Source organism: Schistocerca nitens, chromosome 4 (genome assembly GCF_023898315.1).
Source record: "Schistocerca nitens isolate TAMUIC-IGC-003100 chromosome 4, iqSchNite1.1, whole genome shotgun sequence".
Taxonomy (NCBI): Eukaryota; Metazoa; Arthropoda; class Insecta; order Orthoptera; family Acrididae; genus Schistocerca; species Schistocerca nitens.
Genome location: NC_064617.1, coordinates 615,548,531 through 615,574,990, shown reverse-complemented (window position 1 = coordinate 615,574,990; position 26,460 = coordinate 615,548,531). Strand labels below are relative to the sequence as shown.

The 26,460-nt window shown below is 38.2% G+C and overlaps 1 protein-coding gene across 1 annotated transcript in view; it reads left to right on the top strand.

Moving 5' to 3' along the window:
- Nucleotides 1-26,460, top strand: part of LOC126251307 (intermembrane lipid transfer protein VPS13D) — a 520,493-nt gene that overhangs the window by 268,755 nt on the left and 225,278 nt on the right. The window contains 4 exon segments of the mRNA XM_049951633.1: nucleotides 16,344-16,465; nucleotides 16,584-16,744; nucleotides 17,300-17,711; nucleotides 18,178-18,362. Of these exon segments, the coding sequence (XP_049807590.1) occupies nucleotides 16,344-16,465; nucleotides 16,584-16,744; nucleotides 17,300-17,711; nucleotides 18,178-18,362 (880 nt within the window).

Below are 26,460 nucleotides of genomic sequence, written 5' to 3'. Positions count from 1 at the left end.
TACCAACGCTTTCATTTGGAATGCTTAATTTCCATGTTAGAGCTCATTTTAGTTTCGTCAGTATGTACTCCAATGTGATCAAATTGTAAATTTTCACAATCAACATGTGTGGGCTGACGAGAATCCGCATGCAATTGTGCAATCACGTCATCAACACAGATTTTCTGTGAACGTTTGGGCAGGCATTGTTGGTGATGTCTTGATTGGGCCCCATGTTCTTCCACCTACGCTCAATGGTGCACGTTATCATGATTTCATATGGGATACTCTACCTGTGCTGCTAGAGCATGTGCCTTTACAAGTATGACACAACATGTGGGTCATGCACGATGGAGCTCCTGCACATTTCAGTCGAAGTGTTCATACGCTTCTCAACAACAGATTCGGTGACCGATGGATTGGTAGAGGCGGACCAATTCCATGACTTCCACACTCTCCTGACCTCAACCCTCTTGACTTTCATTTATGGGGGCATTTGAAAGCTCTTGTCTGCGTTACCCCGGTACCAAATGTAGAGACTCTTCATGCTCGTATTGTGGACGGCTGTGATACAATACGCCATTCTCCAGGTCTGCATCAGCGCATCAGGGATTCCATGCGACAGATGGTGGATGCATGTATCCTCGCTAACGGAGGACATTTTGAACATTTCCTGTAACAAAGTGTTTGAAGTCACGCTGGTAAGTTCTGTTGCTGTCTGTTTCCATTCCATGGTTAATGTGATTTGAAGAGCAGTAATAAAATGAGCTCTAACATGGAATGTAAGCGTTTCCGGACACATGTCCACTTAACATATTTTCTTTCTTTGCGTGTGAGGAATGTTTCCTGAAAGTTTGGCCGTACATTTTTGTAACACCCTATATATATATATATATATATATATATATATATATATATATATATATATATATATATATAAAGATGATGAGACTTACCAAACAAAAGCGCTGGCAGGTCGATAGACACACAAACAAACACAAATATACACACAAAATTCTAGCTTTCGCAACCAACGGTTGCTTCGTCAGGAAAGAGGGCAGGAGAGGGAAAGATGAAAGGATGTGGGTTTTAAGGGAGAGGGTAAGGAGTCATTCCAATCCCGGGAGTGGAAAGACTTACCTTAGGGGGAAAAAAGGACAGGTATACACTCGCACACACACACATATCCATCCACACATACAGACACAAGCAGAAATATTTTCTGCTTGTGTCTGCATGTGTGGATGGATATGTGTGTGTGTGCGAGTGTATACCTGTCCTTTTTTCCCCCTAAGGTAAGTCTTTCCGCTCCCGGGATTGGAATGACTCCTTACCCTCTCCCTTAAAACCCACATCCTTTCATCTTTCCCTCTCCTTCCCTCTTTCCTGACGTAGCAACCGTTGGTTGCGAAAGCTAGAATTTTGTGTGTATATTTGTGTTTGTTTGTGTGTCTATCGACCTGCCAGCGCTTTTGTTTGGTAAGTCTCATCATCTTTCTTTTTAGATATATTTTTTCCACGTGGAATGTTTCCCTCTGTTATATATATAAACAAAGATGATGTGACTTACCAAATGAAAGTGCTGGCAGGTCGACGGACACACAAACGAACACAAACATGCACACAAAATTCAAGCTTTCGCAACAAACTGTTGCCTCATCAGGAAAGAGGGAAGGAGAGGGAAAGACGAAAGGATGTGGGTTTTTAAGGGAGAGGGTAAGGAGTCATTCCAATCCCGGGAGCGGAAAGACTTACGTTAGGGGGAAAAAAGGACAGGTATACACTCGCGCACACACACACACATCCATCCACACATATACAGACACAAGCAGGAAAAATATGTCTGCTTGTGTCTGTATATGTGTGGATGGATATGTGTGTGTGTGCGAGTGTATACCTGTCCTTTTTTCGCCCTAAGGTAAGTCTTTCCGCTCCCGGGATTGGAATGACTCCTTACCCTCTCCCTTAAAACCCACATCCTTTCGTCTTTCCCTCTCCTTCCCTCTTTCCTGATGAGGCAACAGTTTGTTGCGAAAGCTTGAATTTTGTGTGTATGTTTGTGTTCGTTTGTGTGTCTGTCGACCTGCCAGCACTTTCATTTGGTAAGTCACATCATCTTTGTTTTTAGATATATTTTTCCTACGTGGAATGTTTCCCTCTATTATAACCATATATATATATCCAAACGAAAGCATTGGTATGTTGATAGACACACAAACAAACACAAACACACACACAAAATTCAAGCTTTTGCAACCAACGGTTGCTTCATCAGGAAAGAGGGAAAGACAAAAGGATGTGGGTTTTAAGGGAGAGGGTAAGGAGTCATTCCAATCCCAGGAACGGAAAGACTTACAAGCATGTCTGCTTGTGTCTGTTATGTACGGATGGATATGTGTGTGTGTGCACGCGCGCGAGTGTATACCTGTCCCTTTTCCCCCCAAGGTAAGTCTTTCTGCTCCCGGGATTGGAATGACTCCTTACCCTCTCCCTTAAAACTCACATCCTTTTGTCTTTCCCTCTCCTTCCCTCTTTCCTGATGAAGCAACCGTGGGTGGCAAAAGCTTGAAATTTGTGTGCGTGTTTGTGTTATTGTTTCTGTCAACTTACCAACGCTTTTGTTTGGTAAGTTACAGAATCTTTGTTTTTAGATATATTTTTCCCACAAAGATGATGTAACTTACCAAACGAAAGCATTGATATATATATATATATATATATATATATATATATATATATATAGAGGGAAACATTCCACGTGGAAAAAATATTTCTAAAAACAAAGATGATGTGACTTACTAAATGAAAGCTCTGGCAGGTCGATAGACACACAAACATACACACAAAATTCTAGCTTTTGCAACCAATGGTTGCTTCGTCAGGAAAGAGGGAAGGAGAGGGAAAGACGAAAGGATGTGGGTTTCAAGGGAGTCATTCCAATCCCGGGAGCGGAAAGACTTAAAACCCACATCCTTTCATCTTTCCCTCTCCTTCCCTCTTTCCTGACGAAGCAACCGTTGGTTGCGAAAGCTAGAATTTTGTGTGTATGTTTGTGTTTGTTTGTGTGTCTATCGACCTGCCAGCGCTTTCATTTGGTAAGTCACATCATCTTTGTTTTTATATATATCTTTCACCCCTTTCAAAATCGATACAAACCCTCCCTATTTACAACACATTACATAAAAGGTATAAAATATTCTATAAAAATAGAAAATTATACACTACAATAAGTTGTCTAGTTATTCGGTTTATATTATACTTTTATACACATATATAATTCTCTATTCAGTTCATGTCACCTCGACATCACTATGTCTCAATAGTACCATCATATTATACTGTCCTCTCTCTCTCTCTCTCTCTCTCTCTCTCTCTCTCTCTCTCTCTCTCTCACAGACACACACACACACACACACACACACAATCCGTCTCCGTTCATCAATACCTGTACACACATGTTTGTATGGAAAAACTGGTGAAGAGATTACGTACAAAGACTAATTTAGGCAAAAATAAAAACCTAAATATATGTGGAAGGCGGAAGAGACTGGCTGTTGAATCACATTTATATTATATCTTACAAAGGGTGAAAAATTATGTTTTATGTAATGTTTCATACAGATTTCTGTCTTGTATTAATCTAATATTTCTTTGTAACTCTCAAAGAACAGCTTAGGCAAAACTAAGACCTAACTATACTCTGATACTGGGATTCGGGATACTTGCTGACTAGAGCGGAGCGCATGGGTGACTTAAATACTCAAGGACGTCTTCTAACTCGGGATTTAATGCTAACTGGAGTGGAGGGTGCGCTCGTCTTACACCTACATCGGGCACTAATTGTTATGGAGGCAACTGCGTTTATATCAAATCAGAATCCAACTGCTTTTAGAGAGCATATTATGAAAACACTAATAGATTCTTCAGTCATGAGTTGATATAATAACACAATTTATGCAGTTGATTACATAATCTGGACCAGAAGCATACGTAACACCTTCGAGACCACGAATGGTGATACAATCACTTATTGCTAATACTACAAGAAGCAGTATGGCCTTGATATTAGTGATCTGCAGCAGCCATTGCTTGTCAGTCAAGTAAAGACAAGGATGGAAAAGCAACAGGACCATAGGATAGTATAAGAATCCAAGAATATATTATACTATAGTTCAAAATTTGAATGGAATTTGGTGCAGGAAAAGTAACCTTGGAAGGAACACCGAAAACAACTTGGGAGCTGGCGGTTATCACTCTGCCCGTGGGAGCTGGCAGTTATCACTCCACCCGTTAACACAGAACATTAACATCCCATGGGGGACAGATGTGACTCCGCCCAGATCCCATGGATCTAATATGAACCTCACTTGAGCAAATGCAAACCGGTACTTTTTGTTAAATTTTGTATGAAAGTCTACCCACAACAGAACAATTACCACTTTACCTGATGTTGTGTTATCTAGTAAAGTTATTCTGTTTTCTACCTTGGCATGGACAAGTTTGAATTCTTTGCCCAAGTCATCTATAACGGTGTTAGTATCATTAGGTTTGGAAATAGCAACAGTCCCAATGTTTCCGGAGATTATACTCTCGGAAATTTCTCTATCTATAATTAGCTCAAAAGGTTCTGCCAGACTACTTACATTTATAATGTCAAAGTTGACTATTTTTTCTTTGAAGTTTTGTTCTACATTATTTACTTGTGAACTGACATCTCTTGTAGTAACAGCTCGTATACTAACACATGGGATTTTCGACTGCGTAATCAATATTAATTCCATAGATCGATCTGTGCTCTCTTTCAAGATATTCATTTCCTATCTTACAGAATTAAATTTAACATTACATACATTTTCACAAAATTGTAATTTTCCACTAAATTCAGATTCTACATTATTACATTTATTTTCAATATCAAATTCTAGTTTTTGGGTCGACTTCTGAAATTGGTCATCCTGCTTTTGGCAGGACAATGGATCACACTACTGCATCAGTGGTGGCTCTAAGAGATCGAGAACTTTCACTGCTACAGGGAGTAGCGAAGGAGAAGTGGGCATTCTCCTTCGCACAGTAACAGCCTGCACTGTGAGAGACACCATAATTAAGTTAGTGAACATAATTGGTGTGATGGAAATCACTCACATTATTCTGGACAATATCTGAATGTATTAGTGAAAACCAGGTCAAAATGTGCACAGTAGTGTCTAAGATTAGCCTTCACATACAGACAGAAAAATGTGGCAGGTAACTTGTTTGTGTAAAATGTATGGATGATTTCAAATAGTGCAGTTCACATCTAGAGGGCAATGACAGATGCCTTGGCTTCATATGATTACTGGTAAGATTTGATGGAAGTCAGCAGAGAACAAATTGGTGCAATTATCCATAGGGCTATGGTTGTTACGCAAATCTCACATTATTTTGTGTTATGCTTCAACAGATGTTTTATGGGGCACTGGAACCCAGTCCCAAACGGGATACACACTTGGGCATCATTTTCCCACTGTTACTTGGCATTGAAACATTTCAAACACTGTAGATGTTGTCAGCATAAAATTTCAGGGGAGATTGAATATACAGCAGTTCATAAACAACCTGTGATGCTTGCACCAGAGTGGCGCAATAGTCAGGCGGCCCTACGCCTTTCACTGCTAGATGGAAAATCATTTTCACAGCGGTGGGGACTTTCATTAATCGTAGTTCAGCTAATTAGCACAAAATACTTAAAATTATATAGACAAAACATCCCCACAAATTGGTCCGTATGTTAGTGAAAATGGTATCAAAATTTGAGAGTAGCATGAACGTGCAGACAGAAGTGAACAATGGACTTCAATTCACATATGTAGAGATATCTGCTTTTTGCGGAAAATGGGCAATACTGACATAGTCTGCTGTGGACAGCTGCTGAAACTGATGGGTCACCATTGTAGGTTGGAGAATTCCTGCTCTGATCAAGGCTGTAAGAAGTTTGTGCTGTTGTCTGTCATAACATGAACACCCAAGTATCACGTGGGTGAGGTCTGCAATCTCATTGGATGCACTTTGCAGTACTGAGATGGCTGAACTTTCATCCTATAAAGATGTGAAGAATAACATGTGACCCAAAGTGATGTGCGTTATAGTAGTGGTATAGCATCTAGATAGCATAAACTGTGAAACACAGGTTTCTTGCAGAATGCTCAGCTGTGTTACTGCATAATGTCTTCCTTTCATGTATTGTGAGAGTTTCCACATCTGTGACCATTCATGAAAGATTTGCTTCCTCATTCTAGTAATGAAATTCATATGTGGTGAACAATTGTAGGAAGGTCGGCCATCAATCACATTTTGTTTCATGAGGTGGCCCTCTACATGTTTGTTGTAAAGAACAAACAAAAGCAAGGATATAACTAATGCTGCTTCATGCATTAATTGTTAAAAGTCGATACAACAAGGTGCATAAAAAGAGACTGCCTACACTACATTTGTCCATCCTCTTTCGGAGTACTGCTGTGTGGTGCGGGGTCCATATCAGATAGGATTAACGGAGTACACCGAGGAAGTTCAAAGAAGGGCAACATTTTTTGTATTATTGAGAAATAGGGGGAGAGTGTCATGGACTTGATACAGGATTTGGAGTGGACTTCATTAAAGCAAAGTTGTTTCTCATTGTGACAGGATCTTTTCACAAAATTTCGATCACTAACTTGCTCCACAGAATATGTACATATTTTGTTGACACCAACCTACATAAGCAGAAATGATCATTGTAACAAAATAAGGGAAATCAGAACACACTTGGAAAGATATAGGTGTTCATTTTTTCCTTGCACTGTTCAAGAGTGGAATAACAGAATTATTGTGAAGGTGGTTCGGTGAACCCTCTGCCAAATACTTAAGTGTGATTTGCAAACCATCCATGTAGATGGAGATGTAGATGTAGATAAATTGTGATATAAATGTGCAAGAAGCTGAAGACATGGTTCTTGAAAAGAAGTGTAATACAATAGCCATAATTAATCTTTAATGGTGGTTAGACCCTGATATAATCCTTGCTTCTCTCCCTCCCTCCCTCCCTCTCTCTCTCTCTCTCTCTCTCTCTCTCTCATTGATGTGATGCCAGTGTTATCAACATTTCTTTTGTAAAATGAAATGAAACAGTTTAGAAATGTTGAAACACATTAATGAAACACATCAAAAGGTGATAAATAAATTGTGTACAGTGGTTGGTTGAAATGAAGAGTCGTGTACACTGATAGAATTTTACAGCTACTGTTAACATAAAAATCTGTCATCTACTAACTATCCCAGTTTTGAACATTTTATCATATTCTGGAGACATAAGTATTACAATTGAAACAATTCTCAAAATATTTGTGAAGACTTCCTACAAAAGTGACTTGATTGTGTAATATCTCATAGGCAGAACACATGGACAACTAATAATAATCGATTATAACAGCTACTGTGAAGATGGCCGTGGAAACAAACATATTACAGAGCAGTATAGCTTTGAATGGTACTTATTTGATTAATAGAAGTTCCTAGCTCCAACTTAAAGTTTGAAGGCTTGCAGGTTCTCACCCTACAACATACGTAGTAGACACATTGCCAGATATGACAGAAATATGCAGAAACCTAATAGACTGTTATTTTGTAGATAAGAATAATTATTGTGACTTTGTACGCATTTCTGGCGTAGTAAGTCTTGAAAGTCTCTTCAGGTTTGCTAAATCCTAAAATCAAATCAATTCAATATTTGGGCAATCCACCTGTTCGCCATCTTCAGTAGGATGCTGCTTCTGCTGCATCCTGCTGAGAACTGATTCCAAGGCTGCAAATCGACATCCTATGTAGGTTGCTGAAATTATATTTAATAAAGCAAAACCTGTAGGTTAGTCAACAGTATTCTGATGTTGCCGAACAATGTGATAACTGTGAGGCTAACATAATGGGGTACAGGGAAGGATGAGTGGGGGCAGGGGAAGAAAAGGGGAATGGGGTGGCAGATGTGGATGATGGACCTACATTATACAGGCGTTGTCAGGAATCTGATGTGATTGAATGTGTTTCTGCCCTGTGTATCAGTTCCTTCTCTTGGCCTATGTTTCCCTTAACATTCTCTACATCTTGCTTTACCATTGTGTATTCCATTTAGCGTACCTTTCCATAATTCTGAGTGACTTGTTGTAGATGAAAACACACCAAGAAAACATTTATGTTGAATAGGTTATGTGATGTAACTTTCTCTTGGTCTCCTGAAAGCACTTTATCTCTGCTACCAAGAATGTAAAATCACATACCAGTGACATTTAATAAAATTGCATTTGTCTCTTTGTTGACATATAATGTATGCCCTCACTGGGAGCCTGGGAAATGGCGCACCGGAAATATTGTAGAAAGAGTCTAGTGTTCCCGAGATAATTCAGTTGCAGAGTTGTTTCTGTAGTGGCCTTGACTGACTTTAATGATAAGTGACCAATTGAACAATGTTTAAAAGAGTCTGGTTGAGATCTAGAAGGCAGCAAAAAGAAAGCTTTAATTTTAAATTTTACCATTGATGTAGGAGGACTGGACAGACATGCCATCACTTGACTTGTCACACAGACTTCCGTATGAAGAACATAGAATAGTCATACCTGACATAATAATAGGCTTCACTGACATTGAGAAGCAACTGAAGGAGTTGAAAACAAATAAGTTGCCAGATCCAGATGGAATCCCAGTTTGGTTTTATAGAGAAAACTTTGACATTTGGTCTTTCCTTGGCTTGCATTTATTGCAAACCTCTTGACACATGTAAAGTCCCGAGTGACTGGGAAGAAGAACTGGTGACTCGTGTATATAAGAACGATAAAAGAATGAACCAGCAAAATTACAGACCAATATCCTTAACATCTGTTTGCTGCAGAATTCTTGAGCATATCCTATATTCAGATATGATGAATTTCCTTGAGACAGAAAATCTTCTGTCCACAAATCAGCACGGATTTAGAAAGCATCATTCATATGAAACACAGCTTCTCCTTTTTTTCACGTGATATCCACGGTACAATGCATGGAGGGCAACAGGCAGATTCCACATTCCCAGATTTCCAGAAAGTGTTTGACACAGCACTTCTCTGCAGATTGTTGACTATCATCTGAGCGTACAGAATGGGTTGCTGCTAAGGTCATTGTTGCTACATTGTGTCATAGATTAACAGATGGGTTATCTTACCTTTGCAGATGAAGCTTTGGCAGTTGAGGTCACATGTAAATGTATGAGGGTGATTTGGAAAGTCTTCAGAATCACCACAAGAGGTCAGCACTAGCGCAATGAGTTGTTCACGTGATATTCATTGGACTGTGGCATGTAAACACATGCCACGTCAGTGCTCTTGGAAGAGAGCTGTGGTGGTGGCGTGGCTCTGTTGTTCCTGCGTAGTGATTTGCGAAGATGGAAAAAATTGAGATTCGAGCAGTGATTAAGTACTTCGTAAAGAAAGGTATGAAAGCAAAGGACATTCATGCTGATTTCCAGAATACACCATGGGACTCTGCTCCTTCATATTCAACTGTTGCCTAGTGGACAAATGAATTTAAATTTGGTTGGGAGAGCTTGGATAATGATCCATGCAGTGGTCGGCCAAGATGTATCGCTACTCCAGAAATCATTGCAAAAGTGTACAAAATGGTCATGGGGGATTGCTGATTGAAAGTCATCTTCCATCAAGACAATGCATGCTCACACATGTGCCATCGCCATGGCAAAATTACATTAACTAAGGTATGAATTGTTGCCTCACCCACCTTATTCACCTGATGTGGCTCCGTCAGACTTCCATACCTTCCCAAAACTGAAAATTTTTCTTGGTGGACGAAGATTCACTTTAAACGAAGAATTGATAGCCGGAGTTGACAGTTATTTTGCAGCCCTGTAGAAAACACATTTTTGAGATAGGATCAAGGCACTGGAACATCGTTGGACCAAATGCATTAATTTACAAGGAGACTACATTAGAAAATTAAAAATGTTTCAGTGATATCAGTACTTTTTTTTTATTCTGTTCTGAGAACTTTTCATATCACCCTCGTATTTTGCAGAATTTGGAAGGATTGGAGAGGGAACACTGTCACCAGTTTTTTCCAATAAATTTCATTGCCCCCCTTTTAACTAACAACAGTTTCAGATCTGGTATTAGGTTCCATCCTGAACACAACCTCAGAAATCGTGACACGTTCAGAAGCTACCAAGCATTTGTGACAACCAAGATTATAAATTTCATTGCTGCTCTTTTCCCTCATAGCAATTTCAGTTATAGGGGAGATAGTTATACCTGGAGGATAGTGTACCTATGGAAACACAATGATTCCTGATCGGTTCTTCGATCTAATGACATATTTTAGAAATAAAATGAGGGAACACTCACTAGAGACTGCCATAAGAAGTTTCCAGCATTTTCTATTATTTTTTGTTGTTGTGAGACATGAGTTGTGTTTTGTGCAGTGTTTGTAAGTATTGTGAGCTTTACATACATAAGTGCTGTACTATATGTTAAAGCTATTTTGTGGTTATTACTAATTATTCATTTACAGTGTTTTACGGTGACTAACATTATGTGTCTTTTTAAAACTAGTTGCATAACATGTGGCTGTTTGTCATACTTTGTCATAGTGCACCATCTTGTACCGTGAAATGGAAGATCTCTTTATTATCGAACACATGATATTTTCAAAAGAACTGAGTTTACTTAATGTCATAACAGTTTTCCATGTCCCAAAAATGAAATTTTGTTTTTGTTGCTAATAATTTCTATTACAAAATGCTTCAACTTGTTACAAACTTTCTATAATACCACTTCCTAATTTGAATTCTCCTGCTATTATTGGTATGTAGTAGAATAACAATGTAATACATAGACTTTTAAATACAGCATTGACAAGATTTTCTCAGTTGCAGTATTTCTAAATTTGAATAGAATATTTGTTACAAGGTACACTGTTAAGTAACATTAATGTGACCATCTGTCAAAAGCCTGAATAATCACCTTTTGCAGTATGGACCACTTCGACATGTGCAGGAAGTGCGTCAGTGAGGTTCTGGAAGGTTCCAACAGGGATGCGGAGCCATGACAAACTGCGCTAGGTTTCTTGGTTGACGATCCATGGTGCATACAGCCTGATCAGGTTGTTCCACTGATTCTCTATTGGGTTTTAATCTGGGGAATTTGGTGGCCAGGGGAGTATGGTAAACTCATCCTGGTGCTCTTCAAACCACGCATGTACATTGCAATCTGTGTGGCATGTTGCATTGTCCTGGTGATACGTGCCATCCTGCTGAGGAATAAATGCTAGATTTAGAGATGGCGTGGTACCCAAGGACAGATGAATATTTCTGCTGATCGACTGTGGACTGTGTCCTCCAGAATGATGAGATCATCCAGGGAATGTAATAAAACAACATTCCCCAGACCATACCTCTCCCTCTTTCAGCCTGACTGTTGTTGCAAGGTGTTTTTCTTTCTGTGTTATGGAGCATAAAATATGATTCATCTAAAAAGGCCACGTGTTACCGTTCAGTGGATATTCAGTAGCAGTATTGCCATGCAAATTGCAGCCTTCATCACTGACAAACACAGTCGGCATGGACGCATGAACCAGGAGCCTGCTGCGGAGGCCCATGCTCAGCAGTGTCCACTGAAAATTTGTTGAGATGACACTGTTGGTAACCTCTTGGTTTGCCTGGGCAGTCAGTTGCTCAGCAGCTGCATTTATATTCAGCTTCATACATCTCTGCAGCCGTCGTCACCCCTGTCATCTATGACCTGTGCTGCAGCACATTTGCCTCAGTGCCAGTTTTAGATAGCATATTTTGACTTAAAGAGTATACTTTAGCCATGGAGACATGCAAACAGTTTACAAATGTGGCTGTTTTGGAAATGTTTCTGTGCTTGCCCCAAAAGCCAATGATCATGTCCTTTTGCACTTCAGGTAAATTTCTCCATTTCCACATTATGACAATGACTGCATTGTTTTTGACATCCCCCAACAAGCTTTATATACCATCCACTGCAAGTGCTGCAACCTGCCATCTACATCTACATCTACATCTACACTCTGCAAACCACCGTTAAGAGCAGGGCAGAGGGTACATCTCGCTGTACCAGTAATCAGTGTTTCTTCTCATTTCATTCATGTAGGGAGCATGGGAAGAAGGGTTGATTGACTATGTCTGTGCATGTAGTAATTTTTCTAATCTTATCCTCACAGCCCCTGTGTGAGCAATATTTAGGGGATTGTAGTATATTCCCAGAGTCGTCATTTAAAGCTTGTTTGTGAAACTTTGTTAATAGACTTTCTTGGGATAGTTTATGTCTGTTCATCCAGTTCAGTTCCTTCAGTACCTCTGTGACACTCTCCCAAGCATCAAGCAAATATGTGACAATTTGTGCTGCATTTTCCAAATATGTTCAGTATCTCCTACTTGTCCTGTTAGGTATGGGTCCCACACACATAAACAACATTCTAAATGGGGTCACAAGAGTTACTTGTAAGCACTCTATCTCGTAGACTGATTGCACCTCCCCAGTATTCTACCAATAAACCGAAGTATACCACCTGTTTTACCCACAACTGAGCCTCTGTGATCATTCCACTTCATATCCCTAAATAGTTTTACATCCACTTACACAGTGGTTATTGCACTTTAATGTCTAATGTAAGTGGTGGTCACTTTAATGTGACTGTACCATGTATATGAGGATGTTGTACCTTGAAACAGTTTTTCACCTTGCTTTTCTGAAGTAGTTTTTAGTAATTTCAGAAAAAGACTGCAGCACACACAAATCTATTGCTATCATTTCAAAATGGAATAAGAAAATATATTAAATTTCTGTTACAGGGCTAGCTCTATAAACCTGATGTAAACATTACCACATGTATTCTTCCGCGTTTGCGTGAAACTCATTGGATTTCGTTTCACGTGGAGTGGAAGCCAAGCTGTGACCAGTACAGTCAAGTACGATCATAAGGATATGTTTTATCCTGTGTTACATGCACATAGACTGAACGATAATGTGGGACAGCAGCTTTACCGGCACATTAAACTTGGGACAGCACTGCGCAGCCAGTGGTCCAACTAACCTGTTAAGACATGAGCAGTTGCAGCTCAGATGTAAAAAAGAGATGAGCAAAGAAACAGTATAGCTTTGCATGTCATTTAATTTTTAAAGAGAAAGAAATAATATTCAGCAAAACTCCAGCATCACCGTGTGCTTCTTAGGTGACCAAACGCGAAGCATAAAATGCTCTCATCCTCATGTGACGTAATATTCTAATTACAAACAAGAGTGATGAAAATTTCCAACTTAAACATAGGGTAATTTTTCTGAGTGAGCTGTGTGTGATGCAAAAATACACTGCAGGGATTTCACCATTCTGTTGAATACTGAAGCCACTGCAGATAATTACAGTCAGTCATTTGGTAATCTCTTAGCTCATTCCTTATCAGAATCAGAGAAATACTTTTCAGTTCTGGAAGTGTCACCTGCTACGTTGGTAACAAGCCTATCAACAACAGAATCCATGAAGCCAACCAGGCAACGCATTTTCTCCTTTTCTTTTATGAGGAGCCATTCTATATTCCGCCAGTGTTCGGCAGTGACATGTGAAAAATTTATGTACATCTGGCAGCTTGACAGTCTTGTTACTTCTTGGCCCAAATCCCATAACTTGGCTCCAGATCAGTTCTGTTGGGTTCATATTGTACTGGTACAGTGGCAAATGTAAAAATGCGGCATTTGTATGGTGTGCTCGATACTGTGAAAATGATTATTTTTCACGTTTCTTCATGTTTGTACAACACTTATCTACATATGTGATATAAAACGATGGACATAGTCCAAATAAAGAATATTTGGTTTTTCATTTTTGCCTTAAAAATTAAATTGTTATGTTTCTTTAACTTAAGCAACTTTTATCAACAGTCTTTCATAAAATATCAATAATTAAGAATTTATATTTGAAATGAAAACAGGAATTTCATGTGGAATATGTAATTAGAAACAAGAAGGTGTGCATTATTCACAAAAGAATATGAATTTTACAATTACAAGATGTAGGTATTTATTGATAATTGAATGAGAAAAATCAGTGACATGGATGAGATGCGGACCATGAACTGTAGTAGATTTTCAGTGAATTCTGCTACCGATTCTGCTGTATGTCCTGTTGGTATTTGTGTCTCAACAGAATTTAATATAGTTCAATGGAAAACTTCAAAGCTGACTATCTCTCTAAATTTATGAAAAACATTAAGATCAACCTATTTCACGGCACTTTTTAACCGTGTTTCACTACAGAACAGGAAGCATCCTCAGTCATTTTATTTATACTGTGCATCAACAGAGGACAATAGTGCAGAGGATGTGACTGTACATGATTTTTTAAATAAAAACTACGTAGCTAAAATTTGATTAAGAAAAACATTGATGGCTGTTTATACATTTGAATATCTTAAAGTTTCTTTTAATGTAGCTTAGCAATAATATATCTAATACAGAAGTAGGACCTACTTCCAAGAGTGAACAACACCAGTGTGCATGTGTTATGGCTTCTGACCAACCATTGCGTTTGTACTTGTTTACGTTAGGCTTATTCTTATGATGAACGGAGTGTAGAAGTGAATGTCTGGAGAGTGTTCTAAGGCACAAAACTCTCCCTTACTATTAGGACCTATCTCAGAAATTGCAACATATCTGGAAAAAATGCCTAATATTTGTGACAACCAAGATCATAAATTATGTTGCTGCTTGATTCACTCACAGCAAAGGGGTTGTCTTATGTTCAGAGTTGTCTTATACTTGGGTAAATACAGTATATACATTAAGTAAAATATACAGGATGAGTCAAAAAGGACTTACAACCTTGGAATGATGTAGAAATTTACTCAGATAACTTACATAATTGTTGTATGTGGCATATCATATTGTAGCAAACAACATTAAGTTTGAGTCATGCAGTGCATCAGTACACCATTCTGCCACCAGGAGCGCCAACACAGTACACAGTTACAATAGCTACTTACACTGGTGAAGAGTGTGCTTGCTGTGTGTTTTGGTTTCATGAAACAAACAGTGCAACAACTGTTAGGTGTAAATTTCGCACCTAATATGCTAAAGAACATGCAAGCAAGCCTACAATTTGCTCATGGCACAAGAACTTTGTTGAGACGGGTTGTTCACTTCAACATGATAAATCCCCAGCATGCCTGTGTGGTGATGATTATGCCTAACAGGTTAGGGAGAGCTTTTCCTGTAGTCCACAAAAATCAATGTTAAGTGCATCTCACGAGATAGGCGTTCCTCAAAAGAATGTTCAGTGAGTACTACCTAGATGTTTACACTTGAAACCATACAGATTCATAATGACACAGCACATTAGTTATGCAGGTAAGGTTACTTATGAGGAGTTCTGTGCAGAAATGTTACATCGGATAGAGGACAACCAGATGTTCCAGAACACAGTAATCTTCAGCTATGAGTCAACATTTCATATCAGTGGCATGGTGCACACCTGCAACTACAGAATATGGGATGGTGAAAAGCCACATGCAATCCTTTAACACATTCATGACAGTGTCAAAATTAATGTGTTTTGTGCCCTTAGCAAATTGAAAGTGTACAGTCCTTTCTTCTTCATGGAGAAAACTGTCACTGGTATTGTGTAATAGGATGTGCTTGGAAACTTTGTAATTTCACAGGTCGATGAAGATGACCACAAAGGGGAGGTTTACTGCTAGCAAGATCATGCACTACCTTAATTTCTCATGGAAGTTTGATGTTTCCCCGAAAATTGCTTCCCAGGTCAGGGGATTGGCTATGGAGGGCCTGTCGCATGGTCACCTCACTCCCAAGACTAGACACCACTGGATTTTTTTCTCTTGGGTTTCAGTAAAGACCATTTGTTTGTTCCTGTCTTAACAGACAATATAGCTGACTGGAAAAATCGAATCTACGCTGCCATTGCACAAGTTATACCTGATTATCTGCAACGAGTGTGGAAATAAATTGATTACCATTGGGATATTTGCCGCATCACAAATGGTAGTCGCATTGAACCAATATGACGCTTGACACTTTTATGTAAAACTTGAGGTTACTTGCTACAAATTGACACATCTACGGATTGTGTAAGTTATTGCAATAAATTTCTATATTATTCCAAAGTTGTGAAGTTCTTTTTACTCACCCTGTATAATGACAACAAATGAATAAAAAAAATTAACTCTCAACAAATGCCAGTATTTCAGAGAACTAATACAGCAGGAAATCACTTAATAGGACTCCCTCCCCCTCTCCGATTTACTTTGTACTCTTGGAAAAATATGTTGTTGTTTTTAGGAGGAGACAGGATAGTGCGATGTTCACAATTCTGCTGAAGGACATGCGCCTCATGGCAATTCTAGACTGGTGGGAAGCTGTTAGGAATTTTATAATTGAGAATGCAGACGTACCCAGAGGAGGTATGTTTTTACTTATTACTATTGGATGTTGTGAAATATGTCAGACTCTATTTTGTTTATTATAAACAGCTGAAATTCTTTCTCATAGAACTTTTCATATCATTCCATGAAAATCTAGAAAATGAAACAATACAGAAATCAGGAGCAAACAGCACAGCTGGTGCTTTACCAGACACTAACACAGTTCCAGCATTTGAACTAAAGATGAATATAACAAACTGTGAAATAGTGCTAGTGGAAAATGCAGCTCAATGGGACTCCAGTGCTGTTATACTGAAAGTAAGTTACAGTACTGAATGCTGTGTTTGGCATGTTATACTTTTGGATTAATTGCTAAGTACATATTAATTTGACCAGTTATTAAATATTTAAACTAGAATGTCAGTGATGAAATTACCTAAAATGAGCTATAGGTGAAAAATCTGCAGCATTCAGTTATAGTGGAGGCATAGTGTCGCTGGTAATGACCGTGACACCTGTCCTGCTTGCAAGAATGTGAAATGAGAAAAAATGAAAACAAGTAAGAATTTCGAATTGAAGAAACTGCCACTGTTGAAAACTTGCCTTATAGGTCAGGGCACAATGTAATGTTGACAAAGTGGAGATAATTGTGTACACTATACTATTTACTTCTTTTTGGTGATATCCATTTCTTAAATATCACTTATTTTTATTGCAACAGCTAGTTTTGATTGGCTTAATTGCATTAAATTTTATTTCTTTCCTCTTTTACATTAGTCATTTCAATGTACTTTGTATTAGCTAAGACATTTTGTTGTCATTGTAAAATATCTTGCACTGTCACAATTTATAAACACTTTTTATTTCTTGCAGAGTAACTCTGTTGTTGTTTATCGCCCACAAATAGAGGAGAAACCTCTCTCCTGTGAACTAAATAATTGCGAACTTTTTAGCTGTGTATTGGACATGGAAGATGACACAGCATTGTCAATAATAGATCCTGTTCACATCAGCATAGAAATAGCTCGCCATGCATCAAATAACAGTGTGTTGGAGGTAAAGGTAACACAAAAAAACCATAAAACATTTATTTCTTTGGATGGCTGCAGTCTGACATAGAATATGTTTATTTTTCAGATAATATCAAAGGATCTAACTATACGATTGTCATATCATGATATGCGCATGTTCCTTCAAATCCTAAATAGCTTACCAAAACAGACCCCATGGGCCAAGGCTCAAGACTCCCACAGCACCAAGAGCAACCAGCCTGCAAACATAAGATGTATGTAACATTTTTATTTTTTACATGTATCAAAGAAACAGGATAATATTTAACACAGTATTTGCACAAAAAACACTACACAACAAATGATCAAATGACACTTTTTTACATCAGCATTCACTACTTCCACACACTTTCTTGTATGTTTTTTGGAGTATATCTCAAACTGCTGTTTAAAAAGTAGGTGCACTGATGTACTACTGGCACCATATATGTAAGCATGACCCCATTCCACACAGTTCTAATTGCAATTTAGAAATGTGACAAAGACCTTTGTTTCATGTAGGCCTTCAGTGCAGAGTAGTGATGGTTCAAAAAAAAAAAAAAAAAAAAAAAAAAAAAAAAAAAAAAAAATAAGTACTGGATAAAATAGTATTGGATGTTGGATCAGCAGTGTTCATTACAAAGTGTCTTTTATCCATCTTTAGTATGTCTTCACTGATTGTTACACATTTTATGCTGGCAGATCAAGTAAACAAACTAGTGAATATTGGATTCAAAGCCGAGGACTGTCTTCGTGCCCTGGAATGTTGCCACGGTGATATAGATGATGCAGCTATTTGGCTTACACAGAATGCTGTTCCAGATTGCAGAGAGAATTCTGACAGTTTGTCAGATAGACAAACAGCTTTGGGTTTTGAAGCAATCACAGTAAGTATAAAATTGTGTAAAAATATGTTTCAATTGTGCTCACAGCATCAGTAGAGCCGATAAAAATTTTTTTTTATACTACCAAAAGTTGCTATTAAATAATATTTTATTCTGGCAGACTTACCAGTTGAAACAGTATAAACCACATATCGATGATTATAATGTACCTTAAATAAGAATTTAACATTGTGGAAGCAACATTTGTGATTGTACACTGAACGAAATCATGCCATACTTGAGACCAATCTGCTTCCACAATTTTAAATAATAGCCTTCGTTAGTTACATTCTGCTGAGTCTCTCCCACTCAAGGCCCCCCACCCCCACCCCCCCAAACACACACACACACACACACACACACACACACACACACACACAGTTTTCTTTGCACATTCAGCATAGCCACAGACTTTTCTTTTGGCAATGAAGAGAATAATGAGAATGGTACTATTATTAACTGTATCGTGATCTGTGATTTCTACCTGAAGATTTTTATTTTGTGTGTGATTCAGTGCCAACTATGCTATTTGAAAACGCCTCACAGGATAACTCAAATCTTCAGCTTGTCACAAAATTCTGCCTATTTCCTTTAATCTCTGCAGAGGCCCCATGACAGTGTAAGACTAGCACCTCTGGGAAAATGGTTATAAGGGGTAACTTGTAGTTGGACGATTGAATTCTCTTATTTTGGCTGGCGTGTATATTGCTTTGATTATGTGACAAGATAAAACTGTCTACCAGATTTTGGGATGAAAGAAAAAAGAAATCAGGTAAATATAAAATTACTTACAGGTTATTTTATTTTATAATGAAACATTTTGTAATAACAAAGTAAATGGTTGATTCATAAATATCAGTACAATACAGCATAGCAAGCAAACAACCTCAAGCATGCTTGAGTGACCATTGTGCTATGCAACAATGGAAATTGCATGTCACAGAGTATGGGGACACTGGCATAACTGCCTGTATCATGAGTGTGATACATATTCATGAATATCAAGGCAGATGATCCAATTGCTGAAAAGTTCAAAGAAAACCTGATCCTAATTTCAAACACATACCTGACTCATACAGTTATAGTTGGTGGCGACTTCAATTTACCCTTGATATGTTGGTGAAAATGCATGTTTAAATCCAGAGATAAGCATAAAACATTGTGCAGAATGCATTCTCTGAAAATTATTTAGAGCAATTAGTTGAAGTTCCCACTCAAATAGTAAACCTAAAATGGATATAGAGATTAGTGAACACAGGAATGTCATAATGAAATTGAATACTGTAACTCCAAAATTTTCTAAAAATAAACAAAAAATATACCTATTCAAAAAAGCAAATAGAAACTCACTTGATGCCTTCCTGAGACACAATCTCCACTTGTTCCAAATTAACAATCTAAATGTAGACCAGATGTGGCTTGAACTCAAAGAAATAGTATCTACAGCAGTCAAGAGATTTTTACCAAATAAATCGACAAATGACAGAGCTTATCCCCCTTGCTACACAAAACAAGTCAGAACACTGTTGCATAAAGAATGAAAAAAGCACACCCAATTTAAACGAATGCAAAATCTCCAAGACTGGTGATCTTCTACAGAAGCTCAAAATTAGTACGGGCTTGAGTGCGAGATGCTTACAATAGTTTTCACAACAAAACTTTGTCTTGAAACCTGCCAGAAAAACCAGAGATATTACAGTCGTATTTAAAATATGCTAGTGGCAAGACACAGTCAGTGCTTTCTCTGCATGATAGTAATGGTGATACTATCGATGACATGATGCCAAGGTAGGGCTACAGCCATCCAAAATTCCTTCACCAAAGAAGATGAAGTAGATATCCTCGGAATAATGAAGCAACTTAGATCATGTAGTAAAAGGAAGTCTTCCATTCCAGATGGTATACCGATTAGGTTTTTTTCAGAGTATGCTGATGCAATAGCTCTGTACTTAACGATCGTATACAACTGTTCACTTGATGAAACATCTGTACCCAAAGACTGGAAAGTTGTACAAGTTATGCCAATATTCACCAAAATGCAGTAGGGCTAATCCACTAAGTTACAGGCCCATATTTATTTATTTATTTATTTATTTATTTACATTTTCTTTGCGTGGGGCCATCGTAATAATGGCTTTTGCAAACGTTAGACTTAATACTATGGCTATATTTATACTTATAAAATACACTATATTATGTAGCAGTTGCTTCTTATGTCTATTTTTTACATTTATCACATTACAGCTGATATGCTAATGCCTCATGTTACAATCACTATTTTAAAATTCATTGAAAGAATATAAACATTTTTCTATTAGAAAAGATTGTAATTTTGTTTTAAAAACATTTCCCATGTATGTTCTTAGAGAGTTTCGTAGCTTGTTATACCAAATCAAACCACTGATATATGGACTTCTATCAGTCATTTTTAACGTTGTTCTGTTACGGAAATAGTTACACTTTGTTCTAGTGTTGTGATCATGTACATCAATGTCCTTGATAGCTTTTGTTGGTTGACTTATAAAAAGTACAACTATTTTGAAGATGTACAGAGAATATATTGTCAGATATTCGTGCTGCACAAACACTTCACGACATGAATCTGTGTGTCCCATCCCATGTTTAAGTCTTACTGCTCTTTTCTGTGGTAGTAGTATTCTTTTTAAATGTACATCAGCTGACAGCCCCATAGTTCAATTCCGTAATTGAGAAAGGGGTAAAGTGTTTCATAATATACTAATTTCAGTGCTTGGCTAGGAACTATCTTTGCGAGCTGGCTGAGGAGATATATGGCACTACTGACTTTTCCGCATACGAAATTAATGTGGTATGTCCACCGCAAATTTTCATCAACATATACACCCAGGGATTTACAGTTACCATTTTCTGTTGCAGAGATATTACACACACTATTCATATTGTTGTGGTGAGAACTGCCTGTTTTCAATGTCAGTAGTTGAGATTTGGTGACATTCACCTTGAGTCCCTGATCATTGAAGTATTTTGTTTCTTCTGTTACACCACTAGTAGCAAGAGATTCTAGCTCTTTAGATTCGCTCCCATGGAATAAGATTGACGTGTCATCTGCATAGCTTACAATATGGGAGTTAGCGGATTGTGCAATGTCGTTAATATGTATAAAGAAGGGAAAGGGTCCAAGGGTTGAGCCCTGTGGTACACCTTGTAATACTGGTGGACTGGGAGTTCATGATTTTATTATCTACTTTGTATGACAATTTAGTGCTTTGCTTACTCAACAGGTACATGGTTAGAAGTTTCATGGCTTGATATGTAGCAAGATTTTGGAACACATATTGTGTTCAAACATTATGAATTCTTCAAGGGATTTCAAATTTATTCCACATTTCTAGATTTCCAGAAAGCTTTTGACACTGTACCTCACAAGCAGCTTGTAGTCAAATTGTGCGCTTCTGGAATATCATCTCAGTTAAGTGACTTGCGTCATGATTTCCTGGCAGAGAGGTCACAGTTCAAAGTAACTGACAGAAAGCCAGCAAGTAAAACAGAAGTGGCTTCTGACGTACCCCAAGGTAGTGTTACAGGCCCTCTGCTGTTCCTTATCTATATAAATGATTAGGAGACAATCTGAGTAGCCGCCTTAAATTGTTTGCAGATCATGCTGTCTTTATTGTCTAGTAAAGTCATCAGAAAATAAGAATAAAAAATTGCAAATTGGTTTAAAAATTGGCACTTGCACCTAAATAATGAAAAGTGTGAGGTCATCCACATGAGTGCTAAAAGGAATACGTTGAACTTTGGTCACACGATAAATCAGTCAAAGTACAGGCCATAAATTCAATTAAATAACTAAGAATTACAAATATGAACAACTTAAATTGGAAGGGACACACAGAAAATGTTGTGGGAAAGGCAAACCAGAGACTGTATTTTATTGGCAGATCATTTGGAAGATGCATCAGATATACTAAAGAGACAGCTTGCATTACACTTGTCTGTCCTCTTTTGGAGTACTGCTGCGTGGTGTGGGATCCTTACAAGATAGGATTAATGGAGTACACAGAGAAAGTTCAAAGAAGAGCAGCATGTTTTGTATTATCGAGAAATAGGGAAGACAGTGTCACAGACATGATAGAGGATTTGGGGTGGAAAACATTAAAACAAATGTGTTTTTCCTTGCAGTGGAATCTTCTCATGAAATTTGGTTGGCAACTTTCCCCTACAAATGAGAAAATATTTAGTTGACACTGACCTAAATTGGGAGAAACGTTCTTCATAATAAAATAGGGGAAATGAGAGCTCACTTGTAAAGACATAGGTGTTAGTTTTTTCCACATTTGTTTCGAGATTGGAATAATACAGAATTATTGTAAAGGTGGTTCAATGAACCCTCTGCCGAGCATTTAAGTTGATTTGCAGTGTATCCAAGTAGACATAGATGTATATGTAGAAATGATAGATGGCTGTTGAGGTAAAACAGCTATTGGTGGGCATCGTCTAGGGCACTTGTCACACTTCAGTTGAACAGTGCTTTCTCAGGTATAATGGGCACTACTTGCGTTGACACAGGCTTTCTCAGTTTCTTGTGTTATACAGATGAGCTTCGCAAATTTAAACATACAGGTTCCAGTAGATTTGGTCAGCACCAGCAGACACCAATATCCACAAACCTAAGACCACCAGTGTATTGAGACTTCCTGTTGAAACATCACAAGTAGTTTTAGATAACAACAGAGAATATTTATTGTTTTCCTGAATGTGTTTATTGCCATAAACAGTATAACTGTCCTACTTATGTGTTAAGGAAGCTTTTGAGAATGTGACAGTTACACTGGAATCATTTAAAGAATTGTGTAATGGTAGTATACTGACTCACATTATGTATATATTTTATTTGTATTTCTAAAGTGATGTGTAATTGCCATATGATAATTAATAGTATCTGATCCAAATGATGACAGTTTGTCAGGCAACATAACTACTTTACCGAGTATACCACTAGCGATTTGGAAAATATGACACACAAAATTACACCACCTGTGTCCTCATTAAAAATTCTGCATTACAGCCTTGTGTACCATGCTGTACTGTCCGACTACCATGTCATACTCTATCAGTTCCTCCTAGTTGTCAGGTTTCCAGACCTTGAAACCAGTACTTGTTGTATGAGTAGCTTCTGCCATGTAAATGCTGGTGCCAGTTGTCTAATGTTTATGCTCCAATGTCATTATACCTTTTGACTCTTCTGGTAACTCACAATGGTGATGATGTTACTGTTGAAAACTAGATCTGGAATAAATTACTGATTTTGCGATTGACTGCTGTTCTCCTTTACATTTGAATATTCAACAGTTTCTGTGTACCACTAATATCCAATGGATTCCAGTTTTGTTTCGGGGAATGTATTAAATCAACACACAAACCGAGACTGAATGGTAGCTTGCCTATGCGTTGTGTCACTCGTTTGAAGCAAGCAGCTGTAGTTACAGTATCTCTCCAAAGGATGGCTACACTATGTTTGCTATACCTTTCACTAAGTGAGTCTGTAGACAGCCAGACTTTGAAGACTGTCATTGATTAACTCTCCTATGATTCTTTCTTTGGGTGGACCTCAATCCAAAAATTATGGTGTGGTACTCCTTCTCCATGGACGTAGGACTGTGTATCTGACCATCCAGCTTTAGCTTTTCCGTGATTTTGCTAAATCACTCATGGAAAATACCAAGATGTCTTCTTTGAAATGGCACGTCCGATTTCCTTCTCCAGTCTTGAAACATTCTGAGCTTGTGCATCATCTCTCTTGATGTTAGGGGGATGTTGAGCCCTGATCTTCCTTTTTCAACCTTATCCACCAGTATCAGGCAAAGAATCAGTGTGGTTCTTCAAGAATGTATGCCTTCTCAGTACTGGACTTATGCCCCTGTCACTACTTCTTTGGGTTATTTTCTGCTATTGTCCTGTCATTATGCTTTTCATCTCTCACAGATGCATGTCAGTCGAAAGTGGATACTGATGTTCATTCAAGTGACATCTTTACCATTATGGGTTAACTTGTAAGATCCAGCAAACATTGAAAGAAAGCCTCTGAATGTACATGTAGGAGAGCCAACTGCACTCTCTATGACTAGTTAGCTGTGTCCAAACACTGTGACAGTTCACAGGATAGGGTGGAATGTGTGGATCAGGCCACTGAACATCAATACCAGTGTCTTTTGGCAAACTCAGAAGGCTGTGTTCCTTTGTGAAATGATAGTTACAACTCTAAATTAATAGCAGTTTCGTATGTGGTCCAATCACAGGAAACCTGCTACATTTTGGATTGTGAGATCAAAAGAAGAAAAATCATTAAGGACAGCAAGAAAAAATCAAGGCTGGAGTTTCTGACCTTTATTTCTTTAATTGTTCATTTGAACAAGTTTTCTGGGAAATTTTTGTTGAATTAGTCTCATTATTGTATTTAGAAAGACTTTGTAGTGGTCAAGGTTCATCCAGCAAGCAACACCGCAGCAGGTGGCCCAGATCTTGCAGCACATCGCATTAACATAAAACATCTGTTTCATCCAGGGTTAGGAAAACCTCTGCATTTTGGTCGTACAGCATGACACTGCTGTCCCCTTCTTATTCTGAGTTCATCAGACAGGTTAGTGGAGATCACTGCCAGAGCCAGACTCTGTTCTTAAATTCAATTAAGTGGATAATGAGTTCCACTAAAGTGTGAAAAGTCATCAGAATTTGTTATAACACACATTCCAGGTCTTTAATATGAGCTGTAATTACGCAGTGTAGCCTACATGTAAGCACTGCTGACACTGGTTGGGCAATGGCACAACATGTTACTTGTGTGACTGCTGAAGCTAACATGGACCCAAACTTTTGCTGGAACACAGGGTGTACCATTTATCTTGACTACCCTAAACAACTGTTTGTCCAGATCCAAAATACAAAATGTTTCAAGCAAACATTCTTTAGCCATCATGGAGACATCAATCAGCATGATTGCCTTCGTTGTAGCTTTGTTTTTTACAAACATATGTACAGCGGTATGACTTTTTTAAATGGCACCCTGTATTTTTTATTCAGTAATTCATTTCCTATCCAAAAGACCTATTCAAAAATGTATCACAGTTTACCGTTCACAATAAAAACAATGTTATTAATTACATAACACAACATTGACATAGATGCTCCCAGCTCCCAGTGCAGGTACTCAGGTTAATGGAACACATCCAAGTGCTGACGTTGACAGAGAACAAATGTAAACATAAGTAGAATGCACACCCGGCATTCCATCAACCATCGTCAGTTGAAGACTTGTGTGAGTAGAATGTACACCAACGAAGAGAAGGTAGAAATGCTACTCATCTATAGGGAATGTAAGTTAGCAGAACAGTAATTGCAATAATGTTTCCTTATATATGGGTACATTTAGTTCAGTAGTTTAGTTATTTTAGATACTGTTGTGTGGAGTAGGCATACAGTAAATGCTATCCTTCCTACAAACTGCATCTACATAACGTTTCTTTTATTGTTGTTGTTGAAGGTAGGCAAAATGCTACACAGGCTTCGGAACTGTACAGAGAGCGATATCCTGACAAGAACCCACCTTCCCGACAGATGTTTTCTTGTCATGTTGCGATGATTCAGGAAACGGGAAGTTTCATCCCATGACAATGCATTTGTCGTAGCACTCGCACAGACGAAGCTGCCGAAGTTACTGTTCTCACATCTGTTACTATGAATCCACATGTGAGCACACAACAGCTTGAACACAAGATTGGCATTCCTAAAACCAGTGTACATCATATTATTACACGTAACTGGTTCCATCCTTACCATGTACACCTACATCAAGAATTGCATGGGAATGATTTCCAGAATCGTTTACAGTTCTGTCAGAGGGCACAGCAGCATATCCTCACCAACCCGAACTTCTTTTCCAATGTTCTATTTACTGATAAGTGTTCCTTCTCAAACAAAGGACAGGTAAATACAAGGAACATGCATTATTGGTCCAGCGACAACCCACGATGGCTTAGGTGGAACATTAGCGTCAGTGGAGAGTTAACGTCCGGTGTCGGAGGCTTGGTACTACAATTATTGGCCCTTATTTCATCAATGGTAG